This window comes from Pogoniulus pusillus, chromosome 22, assembly GCF_015220805.1.
Source record: "Pogoniulus pusillus isolate bPogPus1 chromosome 22, bPogPus1.pri, whole genome shotgun sequence".
Lineage (NCBI taxonomy): Eukaryota > Metazoa > Chordata > Aves > Piciformes > Lybiidae > Pogoniulus > Pogoniulus pusillus.
This window is the reverse complement of record NC_087285.1, coordinates 22,507,473-22,530,016: the sequence shown is the minus strand read 5'-3', so window position 1 is coordinate 22,530,016 and position 22,544 is coordinate 22,507,473. Positions and strand designations below refer to the sequence as shown.

Sequence of the window (22,544 nt, the reverse complement as noted above, 5' to 3'; positions counted from 1 at the left end):
CGGCCCGGGACGCTGCTCCTGCCTTTCTCCCCGCTCCCCCCGCGCTCGGTTCCGCCCGGCAGCCCGGGAGGCGGGGCTGAGAGCGCGGCTGGGGCCGGAGCCATGCCCGGCGGCGGGGCCGGGGTGCGGCTGGCGCTGGTGGGAGCGCGGCGGGCTGCGGGCCGGGGAGCCGCCGGCGGGAGCCGCACCGCCGCCATGGTGAGGAGCCGCGGGCCGGGGGCGCGGGCAGGGCCGGGCGGGGCCGAGCGCCGTCACGGGAGCCGGAGGCGGCCTGAGCGGAGCGGCGGGTGGGGGTGGGCACCCTGAGCGCCAGGTCGGTGCCCGCCCTGCGCCTCTGCAGGGCGTCTGCTGAGCGCCGTGCGGGGGTCTGGGGTGCGGCGGCGAACACGCGAACGGCAGCTCCCTGCTGCGCCTTTTCCTCTGCCGTAGCCTGCAGCTTCCCGTTCCGCTCCCCGGCGCCGCTGCGCTGTGTTGGAGGGGCTAAGGGGACGCGACCTCAGCGAGCTGTGCCTGAGCGCTCTGCTGCCTCTGCCTGCCCCTGCGCCTGCAGCGCACTCGGGCTCCGTTTCTCCCCTGTGATCGAATGTTGAGGCCCAGCGTTGGCTTTTCCATGCCCTTGTGTCCAGGCGCAGCCTCAGGAGGGTGACTGCGACGTCCCCAGAACAAACGGGGAACATCTCTGCTGCCAGCCAGGGACTGAGCTGTGCGCTGCGCCCGGGCTGCAGTCCTGGGCTTTGCCGTGGGGAAGCCCCCGGCTCCGTGGCACAGCAAGAGGAGCTCGCTCACCGCGCAGAGCTGCAGCATGGTTAGGGTTGGAAAGGGCCCTAAAAAGTCGCCCGGCCCAGCCCCCTGCCGTGAGCAGGGACAGTTCACCTCACGCCAGGCGAGACAATGCGCAGGGGACAGCCCTTAGCAGTGGCAGGTTTTGTGTGCTCGGGAAAAGGAGCGGGTAAGAAATGCCTGCCTGCAGCTGCAGCGCCAGGAGCACCGAGTGCTGCGTTTGCATGCTGGCAAGCCCAGAGTTGGGTCTGCAGCCTAAGGACCCACAACGAGACCACTTAGCGGCCCTGTAGAAGCCTTCCTGGACTGGCTGCGTCCTGCTGAACGCAGGCGCTGGTAGTGACGCTGCTGGGTCGCCCGGTGCCTTCGGGGCGTTTCTCGGTCCGTTGTTTAGGCTGGAAATGTTGCTCCTCGGCTGCCTGCATCGTCTGATGTGGCTCAGGCTCCGGTAGCTGGCGTTGATTCCTGCTCTGCTCAGGCTCACAGCCCCATCTGGTGGCACTGGGGCTGCTGCTAGTCTCAAGCAGAGAGCTGCCAGCATCCTGGCAAAGGCAAAACACTCCTGAGCTGGCGCTGGGTACTTGCAGCCCTCGGAGCCATTCCTGAAGCTCTGGAGCAAGATTGCTTCTCGCAAAGCTGTGTGAGCTGCCAATAGACAAAAGCAATTTGAATTTTGCTCTGCTGGGGAGAAAGGATGTAAAGCATCCCAATTATTACCTGGGTTTGAGACTCCTCTGTTAGAACTCTTAGCCATCACTCGTGCCCTTACCTTCTGCCTTTAGGAAAAACAGCAAACCTTTTTCAGCCCCCTCATGGAACTTCCCTCCCTGCCTGGCTGTGGCAGGTCAGGCACTGACCCAGTGTGATCTGTTAGGTCTGTGCTGCTGGTGCCTTCAGGATCCTTTTTGTTTCAAAGAAGCTGTTTAAACACAGGCACTTTGCAGAAACCAGTGCCTTGTAACCTCTCGTGTCTGCACTGTCAGGCTTCATTCCTTCCAGTGGTAGTCAAAAGCTCTTTGCTGCTTGTGCACCTGTGCAGCACGTCCTGTGTCCAAATCTGCTCCTGCCTTCGCAGGAAGAGTAGGACACAAGCTGCGTAAAATGCAGTCGTCCCCTCTCCTCCAGCCCATTGAAACGGCTATGCTCCAGCACCCCTTCCAGCCTTTCCACTGCACATCTGGCACATAATGGGAGCAGCTCTGTGAGGCAGAGTGGAGCGTTTGCAAATGAACTCCTGAGTCGGATGGGCAGGGGATGGGCTCAGCTGTGCTGCTGTCTCTTAGCTGTGCACAGAAGCATTTAGCTGAACTTAAAGGACCAAAGTCTGTTTCTTGGCTGCTCTGCAAAATCATCAACAGTAAGACACTGCAGAGTGCATTTCCACCTCCCTACCTTTCAAATACAGCACCACAGTTTCAGGCTGTGGGGTGCTTGCAGTTGTACAGAGGAGAGCCTCAGCCTCGCTCCTGCCCTGTGTTTCCCCTCAGCAGTCTTCACAGTCTCAGCGGTTGACAGCAGAGGAGAGAAGCCAAGTTCTGCCCGACCTGAAAGCGTCAGGCTGGTCTGAGCTCGGTGAAAGAGATGCCATCTACAAGGAGTTCCACTTCCAAACGTTTAATCAGGTAATGACTGTTATGTGCCACTTGTAACCCAAAGGAAATGCGTTTGCTGCCCTTTCCATACGGTGCCCAGGGGAAGAGGATGTTTGCCTTGTGGGACCAAATGCTTCTGCCTTTGCCTCGATGCATTGCTCTGGGATTCTGATCTTATCAGGTGGAGTAGGTTCATTCCAGTTTGCAGATTTGAAGTAGATTTTTTTCTAACATCACTATCTCTGATTACAGTGTTAGGGTCAAGGCAGATACCATAGGAGCAGACAAAGAATATTTGGTCTTGGAGGGTTTTCCTTTGCTGGCGTTTGTGAGCAGATGCTGGAAAAGTGCACTGGCTGGACGGTGGGATTCATTTTTCTTGGGGAAAAACTTGAGCAAAACGGATAAATACAAGAACAGAAACTTTGGCATTGTCTGGAATGGGCTTCAAAATGGAACTTCCTGCTGGGAGGACAGGCTGGGCAGGTGGAGGCTCTGTGCAGCTTGGGCTGGATCCAGGTTAGTTGTGGATATCTGAAGGTAGGATTTCACCTGCAGATTTGTGGGCCCCAGCTGCAGCATCTCCAGACCAGCAGAAGCTGTTCCCATTCCATAGTCCAGGAAGGAGCTCAGCCTGCAGATCCCAAGGGGCTGCTCAGAGATGGTGTTGGGCTGCAGGTATTTGCCTTTTGGTAAGCTGAACCTGGAAGTAAATTCAAATGATGCAAGGGTTGCCTACTGGTGCCTGTGGTGATAGTAACCCTCAGTAAACACTGTGTTTGTGGTGGCCTAGGCAGCAAATGCCCGAAGCAGAGCTATGTACCTGCATGGTACCTGGGGAGGATTTAGCCCTGCAGTCAGAAAAGCATGAACTTGCAGGGACAACTTCTTTCATTTCAGGCAGCAAATACTCTGTTTACATTCTCACCCTGCTATGGAGTATTTGGCAAAAGCCACAGGAGGGAGAAACATCATTTCCTTGGTGATCTTCCTGCTGCCCTGTTACAGATGGTGTCATATCAGGTGTGCAGAAAAGAGGAGAGAAAAGAGCAGCCGAGCTGCCAGGATTGGTATTTCAGATTTATGCCTTGCAGATGATCTCAGAATGATTAATGCAGTCACTGCTATTTTTTATGGCTTCTTGCAGATAGTGTTCACGATGCATGGAAAATTCTGTGGCTTTCAAATCGATGCCAGGTTTACAAAGTCTCTGTGTGTCAACAGATGTTAAGAATATAAACACAACTTTTATTATAACGTCCTGCAAATGTGTAGACATGAGCTTGGTTTATGTATATTATTTTCAGCATGAGAATGAAATGAAACTGCTGTGGAACAGCAGAGTTCTTCAGATTCCTGCAGCTTTCAGGCTGAGATTAGGCGGGTTAAGAGCGATCAGCAGCGGGCTGCCTTTGTGGGGCTGACAAGCTAATGACACTGCTGGCTTATGGAATTAGTTTGTAACCCAGGAATGGAAAGCAGGGGGATGTTTGCTCCTCTTAGGATACATTTTCATGCAAATGGGCTTGGGAGGTACAATTCCTTGCGTCGGGCTAGAAACCAGCGTGGGGTTCCCAGCTGGAAGCCCTTGGTTACTTGAGGCTGCCCTGGGTGCCCATCATGGGCAGTCTGGGCAGTGCTGGTGCTGGGTGGTGGTTGCTGCTCTCTCTTCCTGTTGACTTTTGTGTCAAGTGGGCTCCTGGTGTATGAGTGTGCGAAGTATAAAATGCAGTGATGGTGAGGGGAAAAAAGCAAACCCGGGTGGAGAGGAGAGGGCTTTGTCTGGAGGAGCTGTGCCTTGCGCCTGCCCACTGTGGCACCTGGCTTCTGCTGTTGGGCAGGAGGTGGCCTTTGGGCAACCTGATCTAGCTGAAGATGTCCCTGCTCAGTGCAGGGGATTTGGACCTTTAAAGGTCACTTCCAGCCCAAACCATTCGATGCTTCTGTGAAAATCAGAGACGTTTGCCTCCAGGACCCTCGCTGGGGTGTGCTTGCTCAAAGGGTTGGGTCGCTCTTCCAAGGAGCCTGTGCTCAGCAGAAACCTCTGGCTGTGAGCAAGGTCTTGCATAGTGGATAGGCTTAGACCACTGCGGGGCAAATCTTCAGCCTCTGTAAACCTCACACCCATGTTATGGAGCTTATTCAGTGCCTATTGCCCTGTGTGCAGGGAGGACAGAAGCAGCTGAGGTTTTCAGGCTGCTGCGCAGCATCGGGACCTATCCATGCTGCTGAAACAAAACCTTTCTCTGCCAGCTGTGGAGCAGGGCCTCTGATTCCAGTCTGCCTAAGCAAGACTCAGAACTTGGATAGGAATCAGTTTACATCTCCAGACCAATGGCAATTAGCATTCTGCAGAAAGAAGCTACAGCGATGTTCACAGAGTCAGAATGGTTCTGTTTGGCAGAGCCCCCTAAGATCCTCCAGTCCAACCACTGACCACCACAGCCGTTAAACCCTGTCCCAGAGTGCCATGTCTACACATCCTTTGAACACCTCCAGGGCTGGTGACTCCACCACCTGCCTGGGCAACCTGTTCCAATCTCTGGCCATGCTTTCACTTCAGACTTTTTCCTAATATCCAACCCAAACCTCCCCTGGCACATCTTGAAGCCATGCTGGCACTAATGTTCAAAGTTGGTCATCAGGAGAGGGAAGGGTTGCTGAGGACCTCGGGTGTCCTGGCTTAGATCTTGAGGGGGTTTCTGGAAATGTCTCAGCATTTCAGATCCCTACACCTCTGGAGGGATGATCCTGCAAAGGGAACAGACCTGCCTTAAAAACCCAAATTGCCCCCAGGTTTGCCTCAAGCTCAGTCCCGGGCTGGGCAGGGGCAGGCGAAGGGCTGTGGGCGCAGAGTGCCAAGTGCTTTGTTTGGGTTTCTAACCCAGCTGCTCATTTCCACTAAGTCTGCAGGAGCATCTTGGCCCTGAGCCTTCCATGTCTCTTGTCAAAGCTGGTTGGATTTGACCAGAGGGTTTAAGGGGCAACTGCCTGTGTGATTGCATTTCCTTCGGCAGTCCCAGGCGGCAGGCGCAGTGTGCTGAGGGGCAGGTTCCGCAGGGCAGCTGCTTTCCTTTACAGGGTAGCTCTGTAATTAGGCTTGTTTGGGTGGGTTTGCTTTCAAGAAATCTCGTGTAGGAAGTCTCTGTAAGGCCTCTAACTTTGCTGTATGAAATGACAGGAAATCGACTGCTCTGAGTGTTTGCAGTACCTGGTGTGTGGGGCTGCAGGACACAGGTGCGAGAGGAGCGCCAGTGGAGGGCACAGCGAGGAGGTGCTCCGGAGGAGCCTGTGCAGCCAGAGCAGGAGCTGTGTGTTTGTGTCCTTGCTGTGGATTCGAGAACTCGCTTAAAGGTGTGCAAAATACCAAGGACCATTGACCTGCTGCATTCCCTTTGTGTTTCCTTTCTGTATTTGCCAGCTCTCTTGCCTGAAATCCAGGGAAGAAAGGTCAGGATGTGCTACAGGAGGTGCCCTTTTTTGTTCCCCCCCTCGGTGCAATGCCAGTGATTTGCCTTTAGCTGCAGAGACACATTTGCTCCTTTGCCTTTATTACCCTGGTCGAGTTAGCAGAGGTGCAGCTCCACAGGAGCTGGGGAGGACGTGTGATGGGTGTCTGGATTTCTCTGGGCAGGGTGCTTGGTGCCAGGCCCTGTAGCATAAGCTGTGCTGATACCTCCTTAGCCCCTCCCAGCGCATTGTTTTGTCCACGATCAAAGAGTGGAAAAGTGATTTTTATGTACCCAGGCAGCACATTTCATTGCTGCTTTATGTACTTCATCTTCTGGCTGCTGGGCTGAGACACGTCTGCGCCTCGTGTGTACTGAAAACATAATATCCCTCAGCCTCCAATCTGCAGAGCCTGCAGTGAATTCTGTGCTGAACGCTGGCTTGTGGACCACATCTCCAGCTCTTTTACACGCCACGGCGGCCTCGTGGGCTTTTTCTCCTCGCCATTGTCTGATAGTGAGGTCATTTTCAGTCCTCAGAGCAATGTTATTCCCAGCCAGATGCGGGCCATATATTAAAAGTAGCACCTGTGGCTAATATCACAGCAGCTTACCATAAATTTACATGGTAACCAGGATTAGAGCTGTCAAGACTGTTAAAAAATGTCTAGATTTAATTTGATTTCCAGTATTGAAGGAGCTCTCCAACATTTTGCTTCATAACTATATTTTAAAAGTTAAAAATCACCCCATTGTTAACTTTTATAGCACTCCCAGTGCCCATTAAGTTGATTTGTTAAACGGGGGTCAGCACGCAGCGAGCTGGCTGCGGGAGGATCGGAAACCGACCCATTTGTGACAGATTTAGCCCTGGCCCTGTGCATCTTCCCGGGGCTGGGGCCTGATTGGATTCAGGTGCAGCTCGTGTCGGGGGCGGTTAACCTCAGCGCTGGCGCAGCCTCAGCCCCTGGCTGTCAGCTAATCAAGGGAGGGGGCTGCTTTCCCTCCTCTGGGGGGGGGTCACATTGATGATTTTAATGCACTTTGCTTTTCTGGGCTACAAAAATAGCTCTTTCCAATGGCTGCTTGCTCCCCCTGCTCGGGTTCGGCGTCGGCGTGCCTGTGGAACGCGAGTCAGCTGTGCTCCCTGCCTGCCCAGGTAGGTGCTGGCTTCCCTGCGCTCTTCCCTAGGCCACTTGGCTTTCCAGGCTGTGTCGAGTCCTCTCCCATCTGCTCTGGTGTGTGCACCTGCAGAGTTATGAAAGTCGCTCTCTGGGCAGCGATGCTGTTCACTAACTTCCCTGCCTTTATGAATGCAAGAGCTGATTTACAAGACAGCAGGAGTTATTTATGGGGGCTTTGCAGAGCCGAGGAGATCTTTGTATCTGAAAGTAATGAATTTCTGGCATCTCTGGCTTTATTGGAAACTGAGAGTGGAGGTTTGGGGCTGCCGGAGGTTGACCTCTGCCTGAAATCAGCTCAAGTGCCTTGGAGCAGAGCACAGTAAAAAGGGGATTCCTGGATGGCCACACCTCTCTCCAGTTTGCTCTTCAGATTGACTTGAGGAAAGAACACTCTCAGTGGGTCAGAGGGTCAGGGTGCAGCTGTGAGACCTGGACATGGTCCATCTGCCTGCACTGCTGCCAGATCCTGCCAGCAGCAGGCACAGAGCTCAGGGGCTAGGTGAAGAATGAAGTTCTGTGGGGATGCTTGTTTGAAAGTCTTGTTCCCTGGCCTTGGAGGACAAGGAGCTAATCCCGGGTGCCTTGGTCAGTGTGTCCTGTGTCCAGGGATGCTTCCAGTTAACTGGCAGCCAGCAGGAGAAATTCTGCAAGGCTAGGAAGCCCATAATGGTGGATGTGGAATTGGTGGATAGGAAACTGGGTTGATTCTAGGCAAAAATAAATCCTCGATGCAGTGAGTTAGGAAATACAGGATTTATTCTCTCCTTGTAGCCAGCGTGGATGACGGGGTTCAAAGCCAGCCAGTGCTCCAGAATACTTTGGGACCAGTGCTTTGCACTTGGCAGCATCTTAAGTCTTAGAGTTGCCTTAGTGCCTTGACAGCCTCCTAGGTCTTCCTAATTAGTCTTGTATGCCTGGGAACCATCATTTTGTCCTTCAGTTCATTACATCTTCATGGCTGTAATGCACATGAGAAATTCATGCCTCCTAAAAGTCAGGCAGGTGATCAGCACTGGCTCCTCCTCTTCGTGCTGCAGGCATCTCATCTCCCTTTTGGCCAGGGTCTTTCAGTACAGGTCCACCACCCTCCTGTCCCATCTGCCTGTGACAACTGCTGTCACACTACCACTGTCATCACTGTGACATTGTCGTGGCACTAACACAGGTGTCAGGGTGCCAGGATTATTTAAAAGTCACTACAGGAATCACATTTAAAGGCAATTACTCCTGTTTAGATTGAAGATTCAGAGTAGGCTTGTGTCCTTCATCTCCTCCATCAGCCAAGATGTCCCAGCCCAGGCATGGGTTTGATTTTTCATGTAAGTTTAATTAGAGAGGCTTCTTCTCAGGAAGAGCTCAATCCTGTTTCTCCACAGAACAAAATATTGTTGTGTTGCTTATGGGGTGGGGGCTCCAGTTGCTGAGTTTTCCACACTGGGTAGGCCTGATGTACCTCCATTTCAGCAGGACACTGCTTGGATCTGCCCAGCTCACCTGTTGGGCTGCTCTCCAGTTGGCTCGAACATAAAAGCCTTCCTGAAAAGATGGATTTGTTATCACTCAAGTCAAATCCAGGAGAAAATGTTTCCCCATGAGAGCAGCTGGACATCGGAATCATCTCCCAAGGGATGCAGTGGAGTACCCTGCATGGGACAGTTTGAAGACTCAGCCTGGCAGAATGCTGGGGCTGCTCATTTCAGTTTTACCATTACCTAGAAAGGTTGGATCAGATCATCCTTGGGGTCCCTTTGGAGCCTGGTGATCTGGGATTCTGTGAATTCCATTGGACACTTTTATTTGGGAGTCATGGAATTGTAAAAGACCTTTCAGATCACTGGGTAGAGCTAGGTTGGACTCGGTCTGTGAAAGTCAGGCTGAAGCTGCTTTTTCTCCAGCAGATGGTCACTCACAGTGATGTTTTACCCCTTCAGTGAAGGAGACCTGGCATGGTGCAACTGCTCCTGCATTGAAAGGTGTTGCTGGGGAGATGCTGGTTTCATGCAGGCGAGCACAGCTCTCTGCCTTGCTTGTTCAGCCTGCCGCATCCCCTTGCTCTTGAAGTGATGCCCAGCTCCGTTTTCAGCCCTTGAATCGACTTTTGACACCAGCAGCTCTCGCTTGCTGCTGCCGCGAAGGGGACACAGGCTCCGGGGTCCTGTTCCCGGCGGCTGCGGTCAGAGATGGGCTCTGGCTGGCAGGGCGAGCTGGACCAGCTCCCAGCGGCCCTGCTTACAGGCGTCCCGCGGCTCACCTCGGGCACACCGGAGCCGCCCGGCGGACGTGGGCGGTACCGCCCGAGCCCGCAGGCTGTGCCGGCCCCGCGGTGCCCGGCGGGGGCTGCAGCGGCGGCGCGGCCCTGACCCCTCTCCGGGGGAGCTCCGCTGGCCGCCCCGCGTCGCGCCGCATTAGCCTGACGAAGCGCAGCGCTGCTGCTGGCTGCGGCTTTGGGCTGATCAGAGGATTCCTTTCACAAACAGCCGCCGCTGCCTAAGTCCTTACATCTGCTCCCAAAAGCCACTGCCGGGGCCGCGCTGCAGCGGGGGCAGCCCAGGGGCGCTCTTTTTATTCCTGGTAGGAAGCTGCGAACGCGTTTCACACCGGGAGTCTGGGGGCAGAATTCCCCTTCTTCCTCTTGCCCTTTTCTTCCTTCCATTTCGTTGACCTGGGCTGAAAAGCTGCTTCGGACAAACACCGAGCTGGCAGCGATGTGTGGGAGGGGTTTGGTGTGGAACGTGCTGATGAGAATCACAGAATGTCAGGGGCTGGAAGGGACCTCGAAAGCTCATCCAGTCCACCCCCCCCGCCAGAGCAGGCGCACCTGGAGCAGGTCACACAGCAACACGTCCAGGCGGGTTTGGAGTATCTCCAGAGGCGACTCCACAGTCCCCCTGGGCAGCCTGTTCCAGGGCTCTGTCACCCTCACAGGGAAAACATTTTCATGTTTCCTCAACTTCCACCACTGCCTCTTGTCCTGTGGTGAGGATCCCCCCGTGCCGGGTCAGCACTGCCCCCTGGATCGAGCCATGGCTCAGGGGGCTCTGTAGGGACATGGGGGTTATTTCAGAGAAGAAAGTCCTGACTTCGTGCTCCTGTGCGACTTTTCTCTTGTGCTGTGATGAGGCTAGATCACAGTTAGAACAGCAGCTGTTCAGCCTGGAGAAGAGAAGGCTCCAGGGAGACCTTAAAGCAGCCTTCTAGTACCTAAGGGGGCTACAGGAGATCTGGAAGGGGCTTTCATAAGGGCCTGCAGTGACAGAACAAGGGACAGTGGTTTGAAGCTAGGGCAGGGCAGATTTCAATTGGACATTAGGAAGAAATGCTTTGCTGTGAGGCTGTGGAGACACTGGGAGGGGTTGGCCAGAGAAGCTGTGGGTATCTCATGTCTGGAAGTGTTTAAGGAAACCTGGGACCCCCTCAGACTGCCACAACCAGGCTGGATGAGGCTTTGAGCAGCCTGGCCTAGTGGGAGGTGTCCCTGCCCATGGCAGGGGGGGTGGAACTGGATCATCTTTAAGGTCCCTTCCAACCCATTCTGTGATTTCTCACACCTCCACTGTGATTTCTTCATTGCATGTTTGACTTGTGCTTCAGAAAGCTGACAGTGTCGTGAGTAGGAGGCAGGTGGGAGAAGCAATGGCCATGAGACCAGGCACTGCTTCTTGTAATCCATCCCAGAGCAGAGCCTTTCTTAGCACCCTTTGATGTTCTCTAGGATGGTAACTGGCAGAGACTTAGAGGATTACCAGAGGCAGGAGGTAATTGCCCTTGGATACTCAGCAGAGAAGATCTTTGGATGTGAAACTGTTAGGATGTGTAATCATGGCCAGAGGAGCGAGGAGCAGCTTGAGTGCTCCCTGTGTTCCCAACAGCATGCATGGTGTGTGAGAGTCACTGCCCTGGCTGCACAATCTGAGTACAGCACTGGGGACAGCAGTGGCGTTTTGTTCTTCTAGAGCCAGCTCTGTTCCGTCCAAGCCGTGGGGGAATGGGGCAAGGAATTCTTCTGTTCTGCGCTGTAGCTGAGCTGTAGAAACACCTGAGGATTTGAGCACCTTTACAAAGTGGAGGATCCATGTCACTTAACTCTGATTTGGTCTAGTTTACAACAGCTGCCTGTCGTGGGCTGGCACCATGCAGTGGAAGCTGCTTCATTGCCCAAGCAGCAGCATCCTTGTGGGGCACAAAGCACATAAGAAAGCAGGAGGCTTCCAAAGGCTGGAACTGGAGGCTAACTGCACCCTGTTGCTGTTTCATTTTTCCAGTGGTTTGTGTGATGGCTTTATTGCAGTACAGCCAGGAGGTTGATTTGCTGGGCCAAATATTTGCTTTAACAAGTAAAATTATCATTGTTCTTTCAGTGGTGCAGCCAGCAGAGGTTATTACTGCGAGTGGCTGATTGCTTTAGCAGGTGCTCAGTTAATGGGGGCTTCGCTGGGTTATGTAATGCTTTTAGGTGGAGTGCAAAAGGCTCATTTTAAAGAGCCCTGTTTCTTGAAGCAGCTATTTTATGTGGTGTAAACCTCCAAAGTGCATCCTTCACATTCTGATTTTGAGCACAACACACACAAAAGTGTTCTGGGCAGTGGAGAGCTGCGTTTAACTGACTGTATGGCTGGAGGATTTCTTGCATGTCCTAGTTCAGTCCTGGAACCTGGGATTGTTTTCCTTCTTTCTGAGATGCTGGTTTAGAGATCTGTGGTTTAAAATAACTTCAGTTTACCTGAGTGCTGAGGAACTTTGACTAGGGGGAAAGCACTGCCTGTGATTGATCCTGTATCAAGTGATGTATCACAAATGCCATGCAGCTTGTCCCAGGTTTGGGTGGAGTTTGGGGTGTCTGCTCATTTTGCATCACTGCTTGAGGGCAGCTGTAACTGTTTTTATCTCTCTGTAAACAAATTAATGCATTTTGTGATCACAGGTTCATGGAATGATTTGGGTTGAAAGGGACCTTAAAGATAATCCAGTTCCAAGCCCTGCCATGGGCAGGGACACCTTCCAGTAGAGCAGGGCTGATGGGGTTGTACTGAATGAAATCTAGGTTGGAAGTTACATCCCTTCCAGAAGAAGATATTTTGGTGCCCGAAGACATCTCCATCTTCTCTCACTTCCATTCCATCCAGTCTGCAAATCCTGATGGGACAGGTGACTATTTGGCTGTGAGGTTTGTGGTGGGACAAGTGGCTCATTTGGGCATGAGGTCTGTTCACTGAATCCCTGAGAATAATATCTGCTTTCTCTTCATGAAATACAGCTGCAGTCACAGCAGTAAAAAAGAGAACAGGAAAAGTGATCCCCAGTACCAAGGCTGCTGGAAAAGCCAATAGGTGACAAGGAGGAAGGTAACAGATGTAACATTTTGTATCGTATTATTACCAGTAAATCTGAACTCAGAAGGTAGGAAAATCCTGATAGCAACAGGCTTAGAAGAGAGGAAGTTGAGGTTTGTTGTGCTGATTGCATGTGAGGGTATCTCACAGGCTTAGCATGAGGGGAAGAGCAGAGCAAAGTGAGACCTGGGGCAGGTCCATGCTCTCTTAGTCCCTTTGCCTTAGCAGGAGTGTAGTAGATTTGTTTTTAAGAGCAGTTGAGTCTTGGGTGGGACAAGTTACACCTGCCCCTGCTTTCTGACAAAGTGATGGCATGGCTAGCTCACTGCTGGGCATGGCAGGTGAAGCCTTTGCCTCAGGCCTCTTGTGGAGAGCTGCACTTCCAGCATCACTGGGGACTGTGACAGGGCAAGGGGTAGTGATTTAAAACTAAAAAGGGGGGGATTTGGAGTAGATATAAGGAAGGACTTTTTCACACTGAGGGTGGTAACACACTGGAAGGTGTTGCCCAGAGAGGTGGTGGATGTTCCATTGCTGAAAACACCCCAGGTTAGGCTGCCTGGGGCTCTAAGCAACCTGCTCTAGTTGCAGCTGTCCCTGGTGAGTGTAGAGGAGTTGGGCTAGGTGACCTCTAAAGGTCCCTTCCAACCCAAACCATTCCATGGTCGTGTCACCTGTAGTGTTGCAGTTGGTCTGGGCTGTGCCGAGCGAGCACAAACCTCCCTGTGCCACGGGCAGCTTGGGCTGTTCCCGGGACAGCATTCCTGGAACTGCCTTCTGTCACCCCCTGCAGCTCTTGACGTTGTCCTGGTACCTGCGAGAGCAGTGTCCCCGCCGAGGCCGTGCCTCCCAGCTCCACTGCTGCTTGCCTCCCTTCATCCCCCCTGCTCTGCAGACTGGCAGAGCTATGACAATAAACAGCAACAGGCTGGGTGAGGAGCGGAGGGAAGCTGTTGTTTATCTGCTCAGGTGGTTCCCATTAGCAGGATGCTGGTCTGTATTATGTTACTGCAAATCAGAGCGTCCCAACAGGACAGCAATGATGAAGATTGTTACAGTATGTTTCATCCCATGTAAGAGCAACAAATTGCAATAATTTCTTTAATAGGAAAATCAGAGCCTTGGCGAGGCCCCTGCTGAAGAATCTGATTGAACTGGGGCTTTGCTTGCCTTATTTCTTAATACATAAAAACTATTTGCAGTGTCTGAGTATAAACGTGCTGAGAATCAAAGGCGCAGGGGCTCGGTGCCAGGGCAGGCCGAGTGGCAAACTGCTGGGAGCAGAGCAGTGTTTGTGCTTCTCCTGTCAGGAGCGGTTGAGACAGAGCTGGCAGCGCCTGCTTCACCGCCGCAGTGTAAACACGCGTGGGAGGCAGGCACGGCGCCGCGGGCAGTGCGGCAGGGCGCTGCGCAGCCTGGGGTGCGAGCGGGGCTCGCAGCGAGGGCAGCCGCGCTCAGGGGCACCTTGTGCGGCGCCGCCGTGGCAGCGACGTGTGCGGGGCGGGCAGCAGCTGGCTGCTGGGAGCGCAGCACAGCCAAGGCAGCTCAGCTGCGGCGGTTGCTGCAGACACACACTTCGTTCTGCAGGCAGAAGTGGCAGCTTGCTGCGTGCTGGTGTCTGCAGTGTTCCTCTGCCGTCCTCTCCCTTTGGTAGTGTCCTTCAGAGAGCAGGAGGCTTTGCCTCGGTCCCAGGTGATGAGCTGAGCAGGCTGGCTGCACTGGCAGTGTTCTGCTGCTCAAGCTATCAAAGCACAAAACACAAGCCTCTAGCAGGGATTCGTTGGGTGCTGGTCACCTTTAGATCCTGCTGGCTGCCCAAGCCTGGGTGGGGTGGGATGGAGGGAGTGGGGAAATGTGAGCACAGCAGCCGAGCCTGTGTGCTGCGAGAGATGGACACATGAAGGGGCTGGAGATCAGGTGCTGTGAGGGGCAACTGAAGAAACTGGAGGTGTTCAGCCAGGAGGCTGAGACCTTCTGGCTCTCTACAACTGTTTGAGAGGAGCTTGGAGCCAGGTGAGGTTTGGTCTCTTCTCCCAAGGAACAAGTGTTAGGACAGGAGGAAACACTCTCAGCTTGTGGCAGGAGAGGTTTAGGTTAGACCTGAGGAACTGTTTCTTCCAGAAGGGTTGTCAAGGCCTGGCCCAGGCTGCCCAGGCAGTGGTGGAGTCCCCATCTGTGCAGGGACTGAAAAGCCATGGAGGTGTGGTGCTGAGGGATGTGGATTAGTGGTGACCTGGCAGTGCTGGGTTAGCAGTTGGGCTTAGTGACCTTCCAGCCAAAACGATTCCCTGGTTCTATGGTTTAGTTGTGTGCCTAAGGACTGTCTCACTGTGCTTGGAATGCTATTAAAAAGGAGAAGAGCAATGGGAAGATGTTCTTCTGTTGGGGGTGAGTCCAACAAAAATCCATTAGAAAAGCCCAAACCCAAGAAGAAAAGATGCCATATGATCCAGGGTCCCTGGGGATGCTTCAGACTGGTGATAACCAACAGGGAAGAATCCCAAAGTGGGCGTGTGGTTTGGAGGCTGAATATCTGTCCTGCTGTGCTGCCAGCAGGTTCTCAATACCAGCTGAATTCCTTTTTGGTGTGTTCCAACCATGGTGTCACTTCCAGATGAAGAGTGTGGCCTCGTGAGATGATATTTGCATATTCATAAGGCAAAAACAAACCCTGCATTTCTCTTGAGCACTGCAGGGAATACCATGAGGTGAAGGTAAAGCCTGGTGACTGAACAAGCCCGAGCAGATCTCGGCACGGGAGAGCTTTTGCCTTTCTTCTGCTGGCTCAGAGCTCAGTGCTAGGTAGGAGCCTCAGCTGCGGCTGCGAGAGCTGCTGCAGCTGGAAGCGAGCCCTGGCGATCTGAGGGGGTGGCTGCTGTGTCAGCGCCGAGGGGAGCAGGTGCTGCCCGCTGGGGGCGGTGGGGGCAGAGGTGGGAGGTGTGCCCACTCCTCCCCTTGTGTTACAGACGCTGCACCTGCCTTGTCTCTTCACAGCCCACTGATCCAGGGGGCGGCTGCAGCCTGGGTGGGTCGGGAGGCGAAGACAAGACAGGTAGCCCTTGTGCTGCAGAAGGTCAGGGTCAGTGCCACCTGCAGCCTCAGTGGCAGATGGGAGGCAGGAACTTTGCTGTGCTTGTGGGCAGTGTGTGGCTGCCTGGACTGAGCCTCAGCAGTCGGGAAGCCGGGGGGACCTGCTGCAAAGCTGCGCGCTTCACAGCCTGCAGGACGAGAGTGTGCACGGCTGTGCTGCTGAACCTCTCAGCTCTTTGCCTGCGCCGTCCCCACTGCCGGGGCAGTGCTGTCAGCTGCCCTGCTCCGGAGATGCTCGGGGCTGAGCCACCCGCGGGGGGCGAGCGGACACAGCCACCTGTGCCGCTTTGATGCGGGGACGCATCACGGTCGTGCTGGCAAGCCCTGTGGGAAGGCAGCGTCTTTAGAAAGCATCCAGATGGATTGGTGCCTCGCTGAGGAAGAATAATAGATCAGCTGCAGGGTCCCTCGGCCTCCGGAGCCCTGCCGCGCTGCGCAGCACTCAGGGCTGCCTGGGACTACATCTTCCCTCCCACCTCTGACAGCACTGCCTGCCCCTGGTTTTCCCATTCTCGGGCAACAGAAGTCCCATTAAGTTTAATTTTGTCACTTTCCAAAGCGGTTTGCCCAGTCCTGAAGCATTCTATGATAGCTGCAGGTTATGGGAGGACCTTCTGATGGCCTTTCAGTACTTTAAGGAGGTGATCAGAAAGCTGGGGACAGAGCTATTAGCAGGGTCTGCTGCGACAGGACAAGGAGTGATGGTTTGAACTAGAAGAGGGAGATTGAGACTAGAGAGAAGGAGGAAACTTTTTCTACCGAGTGGGACTCTGGCCCAGGTTGTCCAGAGAGGGGAGATTTGGGGCTCTGAGCAACCTGCTGCAGTTACAGCTGTCCCTGCTGAGTGCAGAGGCTTGGACTGGAAGAGCTGTAAAGGTCCCTTCCCACCTGATGTTTCCATGAGTTTTTTAAGCTCGGTTTGTGATGTATCTATTTCCTTAGGCCATCTTGTTCTTCTAAGAGTCACCGTGGTTTTATCTCCTGAAGTCACACTATGGCTGGTAGTGTTAAACCTCTCACTATTTTGGAAGCAGTGTAACCACTGAGACACCATGGAGTTCTAGTTCTGTCGTACTGTTAGAAGGCAGGAAGGGTGGAGCCCTGCTGACACATCTGGAGCATCTCTGCGCAGGATCCTTCACTGGTTGCCGCTTCTGCTGCTCCTCGTGGTTCACTGCAGGGTGTCTGTGTTCTGCCATCACTCGGGTGTGTGTTTAGAACGACCCGTGTGCCTGGAGCCTGCCTTAGCCCAGATGTCCTAGAGGGATTCAGCTGGCAGTGTCTGCCTCATCTGCTTCTTACTGAAACATCAGAGCACTTTATAGCGTTTAATACCCTAAAGCCTCCCTTAATGCTGCTTCATGGCTTGTGGAAAGTGCACAGATCCTTCCTTTCACCTCTCGTTCTATTTCTGCAGGACAGATCTGAAACAGTTGTGCTGAGTGGCTGAGGGCTGCAGCTCTGTCGTTGCTGCAGAGGCACCCAGGCTGTGCTGGCTCAGTGCTTGTCCCACTGTCGCCCCGAGGCCGGTGATGGTATGATGCCCTCTGCCCACTGCCACGCTCTTGGCAATGATCTTGCACTGCAGACTGCATAAGAATTTTCATTACTTTTAATTAAAGTTGAAGAAGTGCAGACTCCTGCTCCAATTAAGGCTGGTTGTGTCGCCGGAATGTGGTAATTACTTTAATTGATCACAAGATAGTTTCCTTGATCACCAATTAGACCAAATTGCCGATCGAGTTTCAAGACGTGAAGAAATGTCCGAGCTGATTTTCTGTAATAGTGTTTTCATATCTAATCAAACCTAAAGATCTTTTCCTTCCAGAGCAATTTTCTGCTCCCAGAGCAAGGTTGTGGCTCTACAAATACAAAGGTGATTCCTAAACAATAGCATTCCCATTCCTGCAACGAGCAGAGGAAGCATTTAGGGCCTTAATGGAGATTGCCTGGGTGAAATTGCTCGGCAGAACCCCGGCTTATTTTCTGACCGGGAGGTGCTTTTGTGGGTAACTAAAATAAACCAAAGCGCAAGAAGTAAGCTGCTTGGGTTGATGAGCAGAGCGAGAGGACGTTCCTGAGCAGAGCAGGACGTGCCTCCCGGGTGTGCAGGCTCTGCTGTGACACCGCCGTCACGGTCAGCGGGAGCACGGAGCCGCACAGCCTGTCTGTGCCAGGATGGATTCCTTCCCGTGCCTGGGACGGCCCCGAGCTGAGCGTGCTGCAGGGAGGTGAACAGATTCAGACCGATTGCACTTGCCCGGGCAGAGGGTGTTGCGGGAAGGGGCAGTGGGTTGGTGTGGTGGTGCCCTGAGAAGAGGGCTGGGTTGCCCTTTGGTGGGCCACTGATTGCTGAGCATCTGGGGGGCCACTGAGCAGGGGGATTTGATGGTCCAGTTCTCAGGATTTAGTGGAGCGCTGATGGGGAGGATTTGTCAGCACAAGGCATGAGGGAAGATCTGCAGAGCAGATTAGTGCAGCAGTCTCTGCTGGTGTAGTTTGCTCTGCCTGCCTGCCAGGAAGGATTGATTATAGTCACAGCAGCAGTGAGCTGTGTTTGTGTGGTGTCAGCTGTGTGCAGAGCTGCGTGAGCTCTTGGGCTGGACAGACAGACCCTGGCAGAGTGTGCATGAACCTGGCAGAGCTCTTCATGAGCTGAATCTATGTTTTCCCTTGCTCCTTGCTTGAGCAAAGGCAATCTGGTTGCAGAAGCTTTGCTGGTTAAAAGTTTGGGGGACATTTCTTGTGCAGCCTGCTGTGCTGGAGGCCACGTTTCTGTGCAGCCCATGGGCACACTGGGAACATTCCATCAGACACCACTCTGAGTGCAGAAGTCTTCGTTGCTGATGTCTGATGCACAACTTGCAGCTTCCTGCTGCAAAGAGGAGAATCGAACCCAGTGAGGGCTTCAAGGCAAGTTAGAGTTCTCCCAGATTCTGGAATGCTCTTGGGTCAGAGAGGAAAGCTTTTTAACTGCTGACAGTTTGGTGGTTTCCAAGTGGCAAACCTCACTGGAATGATTTTCCCTGATTTGTCCAGGCATCACTTCTGGCTGGGGCCGTTCTGTGGTGCTGGGCTTGGTTTTCTTCTAACCTAAAGGCTTTGGTGACCTGTGAGGGGAAAAAAGACTTGACACTGTTACCAACCATTGCATGGCACTGTCTGACCACAGGTTCGTCTGACACAGCCACTGCATGGCAGGCTGTGCGCTGGGGCTCTTCTCTTCCGTCAACACTGGAAAACTACCTGAGCCAGGGAGGGGTTTGCTGAGCTTTGTGTCTTGCAACACAGACTGCAGCAGGGGTGGTTCTTTACCTTTGCCTGTTAACTCAGGTCCTGAACCCCCATAGCTGAGCAGAGTGCACGCAACGGCCCCTTGGGGCCCTGCTCCATGGCTGCATTCCTGATTCCCCTGGCCACTCTCATCTGCATTAGGAGGCAGTGATTGCACTCCTAAGTATTTTGGCAAGGGCCTGTGGTTGTTCTCTGCTTGAACCCGTGTTAAAACCTGCATCCTGTGCAGAGTATAGGGGCAGAGGATTGGGAACCCCATTGCTAGCAGGGGGCTGTGCATTCTCTCAGGCAGTGCTGGCAGGGGGCTGTGCATTCTCCCTGGCAGTGCTGGCAGGGGGCTGTGCATTCTCCCTGGCAGTGCTGGCAAGGGGCTGTGCATTCTCCCTGGTGTGCTGGCAGGGGGCTGTGCATTCTCCCTGGCAGTGCTGGCAGGGGGCTGTGCATTCTCCCTGGCAGTGCTGGCAGGGGGCTGTGCATTCTCCCTGGTGTGCTGGCAGGGGGCTGTGCATTCTCCCTGGTGTGCTGGCAGGGGGCTGTGCATTCTCCCTGGCAGTGCTGGCAAGGGGCTGTGCATTCTCCCTGGCAGTGCTGGCAGGGGGCTGTGCATTCTCCCTGGTGTGCTGGCAGGGGGCTGTGCATTCTCCCTGGACTCTTTCTCTCCTTAGGCCTTTGGATTCATGACCCGCGTTGCTCTACAAGCAGAGAGGATGAATCACCACCCAGAGTGGTTCAATGTCTACAGCAAGGTAAGGTGTCACAGGAGAGCAGAACGCTGCCTCCTCCCCTCCAGGTGTGTTTGGCAGTGTCTGTAGAAGATGGGGAGTGGAAGGAGGTGGAGGTGTAAGATTTGAAAGAGATGCTGAGGTGCCTCTAGTTCTGAGGCATGGAGAATCAAGCTCTTTGTGATGGCCACCAGCTGCATGATTTGAACCTGTCACCTCACCTCTCTAGCTGAGATCTGTGAGTAGAAGAGAAACCTTTAGCTGACCTGGGTAAGTTAGAGCAGCTCTCTTTGCTCCCTGTGCAGCAGGCCAGGAGCCCAGCAGTGCAGCGCAGCAGACCATCAGCGTGCCGGTACCTGAGTGGGACCCTCCCTTCAGGGCTGATTTCTTTCAGAACTGTAGGCTCCTGTGGCTCAGCATAGCAGCTTATAAAATATGTCTGTAATGTCACCTGGCTGATGGTGGTCTCCCATTTACAAGGGCTGCAAGGAACACTGCAGTCCTTGAATGAAAGGTGCTGTGTGAAGGGGGAGATTACTGCTCTGCCTTGATTCTTATTTTCCAGTGCCTCTCGTTGCATTGTGTGGGGTTGGAGCAGTCTGCAAATCTGTGGCAATCCCACTAAAATAGATTGAAAGGACATGTGGGACCCACCACCCCCGGGACATCTTCACCTCTCTGCTCTAACAGAGACATCCCACCAGCACAGGCTCCTCCTCATCAGCCCTTTAGGGTCACCGTGTTTAAGGGGACATTAAACATCACTGAGCCAAGTCCTGACCACTCTTCATGGTTTCCTTGGCTTCCCAGACTATTCAGAAATGCTCCTTTCCCCCCCTCTTTTTCCAAGATCTCAGTCAAGGGCAAGCCCAAGTAACACCCAGCCTGTCCTCTGGCTCAGTCTAAACGCAGCCATGCAGGCAGCTGCCTCCTAGCAGGGTGCCCCACTCGGTTTGCTTTGCTTTTGGCGGTGAAGCTGCACCGAGCTTTACCATCTTCTCACCGTCAGGGTGCTGGTTTGTAGCAAAGTGCCCGAGCCCCTGACTGGGCTCTTGGCAGCTTGGGCACTTGGTGAAACTGATCCCTGGAATGTGAGTGGAAAGAATGAGTTAACTGGACGCCTCTCCTTGGGTGAAGCCCAGCAGTGCAGAGCCTCTTCTGTTGTGGGAAGGGGCTCCCTCTGGCTAGGCTGCAGGCTCTGCCAAGCCTCCTCCCCTGCAACATCCTCTGCTTTCCATCAGCAGTGGGTATCTGGCTGCCTGCTGGCTGGGAGCAGTTCACCACAGAGCCTGTTCCCTTGAGCTTCTGCTCAGGCTGGCTCTGGAACCTCTGCTTTTGCTTGTTGGCAGGTGCAGATCACTCTGACGTCCCACGACTGCGGCAGCCTGACCAAGAGAGACGTGAGGCTGGCTCAGTTCATCGACAGGGCTGCTGCCTCGCTGTAGCCATCCTGCGCACGCTGCAACGCGTGGCCACGCTGCTCTGCGCTTCACTGCTGTCCCCCGTGCCTTGTAACCCTGCTTTCACACCCCCCCCGAGGCTGGCTGGTTTGTAAAAGAGTGGCTTATCTTTCTTGGCCTCCGAGACCTTGATCCTGAGACTGCTCCAGATGCCTGTGCCGTCCCTTGCCAGCCTCTGCAGGAGGATGTAGCAGTTGAACCAGTAACAAACCAGGTTCAAACAATCCTTTTCCAGAAACTAAAGCAAGCTGGAATGAAAGCAGGAACCTGCCCACACGTGTTAACATCCCCCAAGCCCGCAGGGGCCAAGGCTGGTGGCAGCTGCCCCAGGAGATTGTTTGTCTCTGCACTTCAGTGTTAAGAGCAGCCAGGCTGGGTCAGGCCCCTCTGAACTGGTACCTCTTGGTTCCTGCAGCGCTGAAAATTTAGCTCTGCTCCAGCTAACACACAGTGATCATAGAGCCATGGAATGCACAGGGTTGGAAGGGACCTTTCAAGCTCATCTATTCTAACCCCCTGCAGTCACCTGGGACATGCCCAACTAGATCAAGTTGCTCAGAGCCCCATCAAGCCTGACCTTGAATGTCTCCAGGGTTGGGGTCTCCATCCCCTCTCTGGGCAGCCTGTTCCAGTGGTCCACCACTCTCATGGTAAAGAGCTTCCTCTTGCTGTCCAACCTGAATCTGCCCTGCTCTACTTTAAAGCCCTTGTGCTGGTGCTGCAAGTCCTTGTGAATAGCTCCCCCCACCAGTGCCTTCTCCTTCAGTACTGGAAGGCTGCTGTAAGGTCTCCCCAGAGCCTTCTGTTCTCCAGCTGAATCCCAGTTTGCTCCCAGCACCCACATCATCAAACAAAGCCTGCACTGATGCACTTGGCTGGGCCATGTCAGTGCTCAGCACTGTGTAGGATCGAGCCATTAATTGTGTTCTGCCACCCTGGTAGCTGCTACATCAGGATGAGATCTTTGCTGGGAGCCCAGAGCTGCTGGCAGTGGAGGAAGCAGCATTAGCAGGGTTCTTGCTTGGCTGGGCTCAGCTGAAGCTCTGCTCACCTTTTTTTTGTGTTCTGGTGGTTGCAGTTACTGACTGTAAATGCTGTTGCAAGGACTGCAGATCCCCCTCAGCAAGATTAGAATCTGCCCTGATTTCACAGGGTTTGTTTTTACCCTGTGCTCCTCCCTGAGACAGATTTCCACTGCCAGCAGGGAGACTTCGACCTGCTGCAGGCTTGCAGGAGGGCCTCTCTCTGAGTGTCCCCAGCATGCACCATCATGCCCTGCCAGCAGCTCTGGCTGCGGAGCCCCTGGCTGACTGACAGCTCCCGCATGCCTGCCCGCATTGCTCGGATGACAGCACCGCTGCTGGCTGCCCAGGAGGGAGCCAGAGGAGAGGCTCCGTGTCAGGTGTCTGAAGTGTGTGGTCCCTCAGCTGGGTGGGGTGCAGAGTGCCACGGGCTGCCAGACAGCGTTCCTGCGGGGGAAACGAGAGGTATTTTGGGTTCACTTTGGCTGTGATGTGCTAATGGGCTGCAGGAAACAGGATTCACAGATTACATCAGGTTGGAAGGGTCCCTCAAGGGTCCTCTTGGCCAACACTTCCAACTAGAGCAGGCTGCCCAGGGCCACATCCAGGGGGCCTCTGTCA

The 22,544-nt window shown here is 54.0% G+C and overlaps 1 protein-coding gene across 3 annotated transcripts; it reads left to right on the top strand.

The window, feature by feature from the left end:
- Positions 1-57: 57 nt before the first annotated feature.
- PCBD2 (pterin-4 alpha-carbinolamine dehydratase 2) lies at positions 58-21,013 on the top strand. 3 transcript variants are annotated; one of them, XM_064162194.1, is made up of 4 exons: positions 68-198; positions 2,271-2,402; positions 19,385-19,465; positions 20,791-21,013. In XM_064162194.1, the coding sequence occupies exons 1-4, from the start codon at positions 103-105 to the stop codon at positions 20,884-20,886; spliced, it is 405 nt and encodes a 134-aa protein (XP_064018264.1). In that variant the 5' UTR covers positions 68-102; the 3' UTR covers positions 20,887-21,013. The 3 variants fall into 3 exon arrangements, with proteins under 3 accessions (XP_064018265.1, XP_064018264.1, XP_064018262.1); XM_064162192.1 differs by having other exon boundaries at positions 2,268-2,402; XM_064162195.1 differs by lacking the exon at positions 2,271-2,402 and having other exon boundaries at positions 58-198.
- Positions 21,014-22,544: the final 1,531 nt, after the last annotated feature.

Bases quoted from the DNA above. Each gene is read 5' to 3' on its own strand.
- PCBD2 (XM_064162192.1), top strand. From the start codon at position 103: ATGCCCGGCGGCGGGGCCGGGGTGCGGCTGGCGCTGGTGGGAGCGCGG. The intron at 199-2,267 runs GTGAGGAGCCGC...GTTTCCCCTCAG, and splicing joins GGAGCCGCACCGCCGCCATG to CAGTCTTCACAGTCTCAGCG. The intron at 2,403-19,384 runs GTAATGACTGTT...TTCTCTCCTTAG, and splicing joins ACTTCCAAACGTTTAATCAG to GCCTTTGGATTCATGACCCG.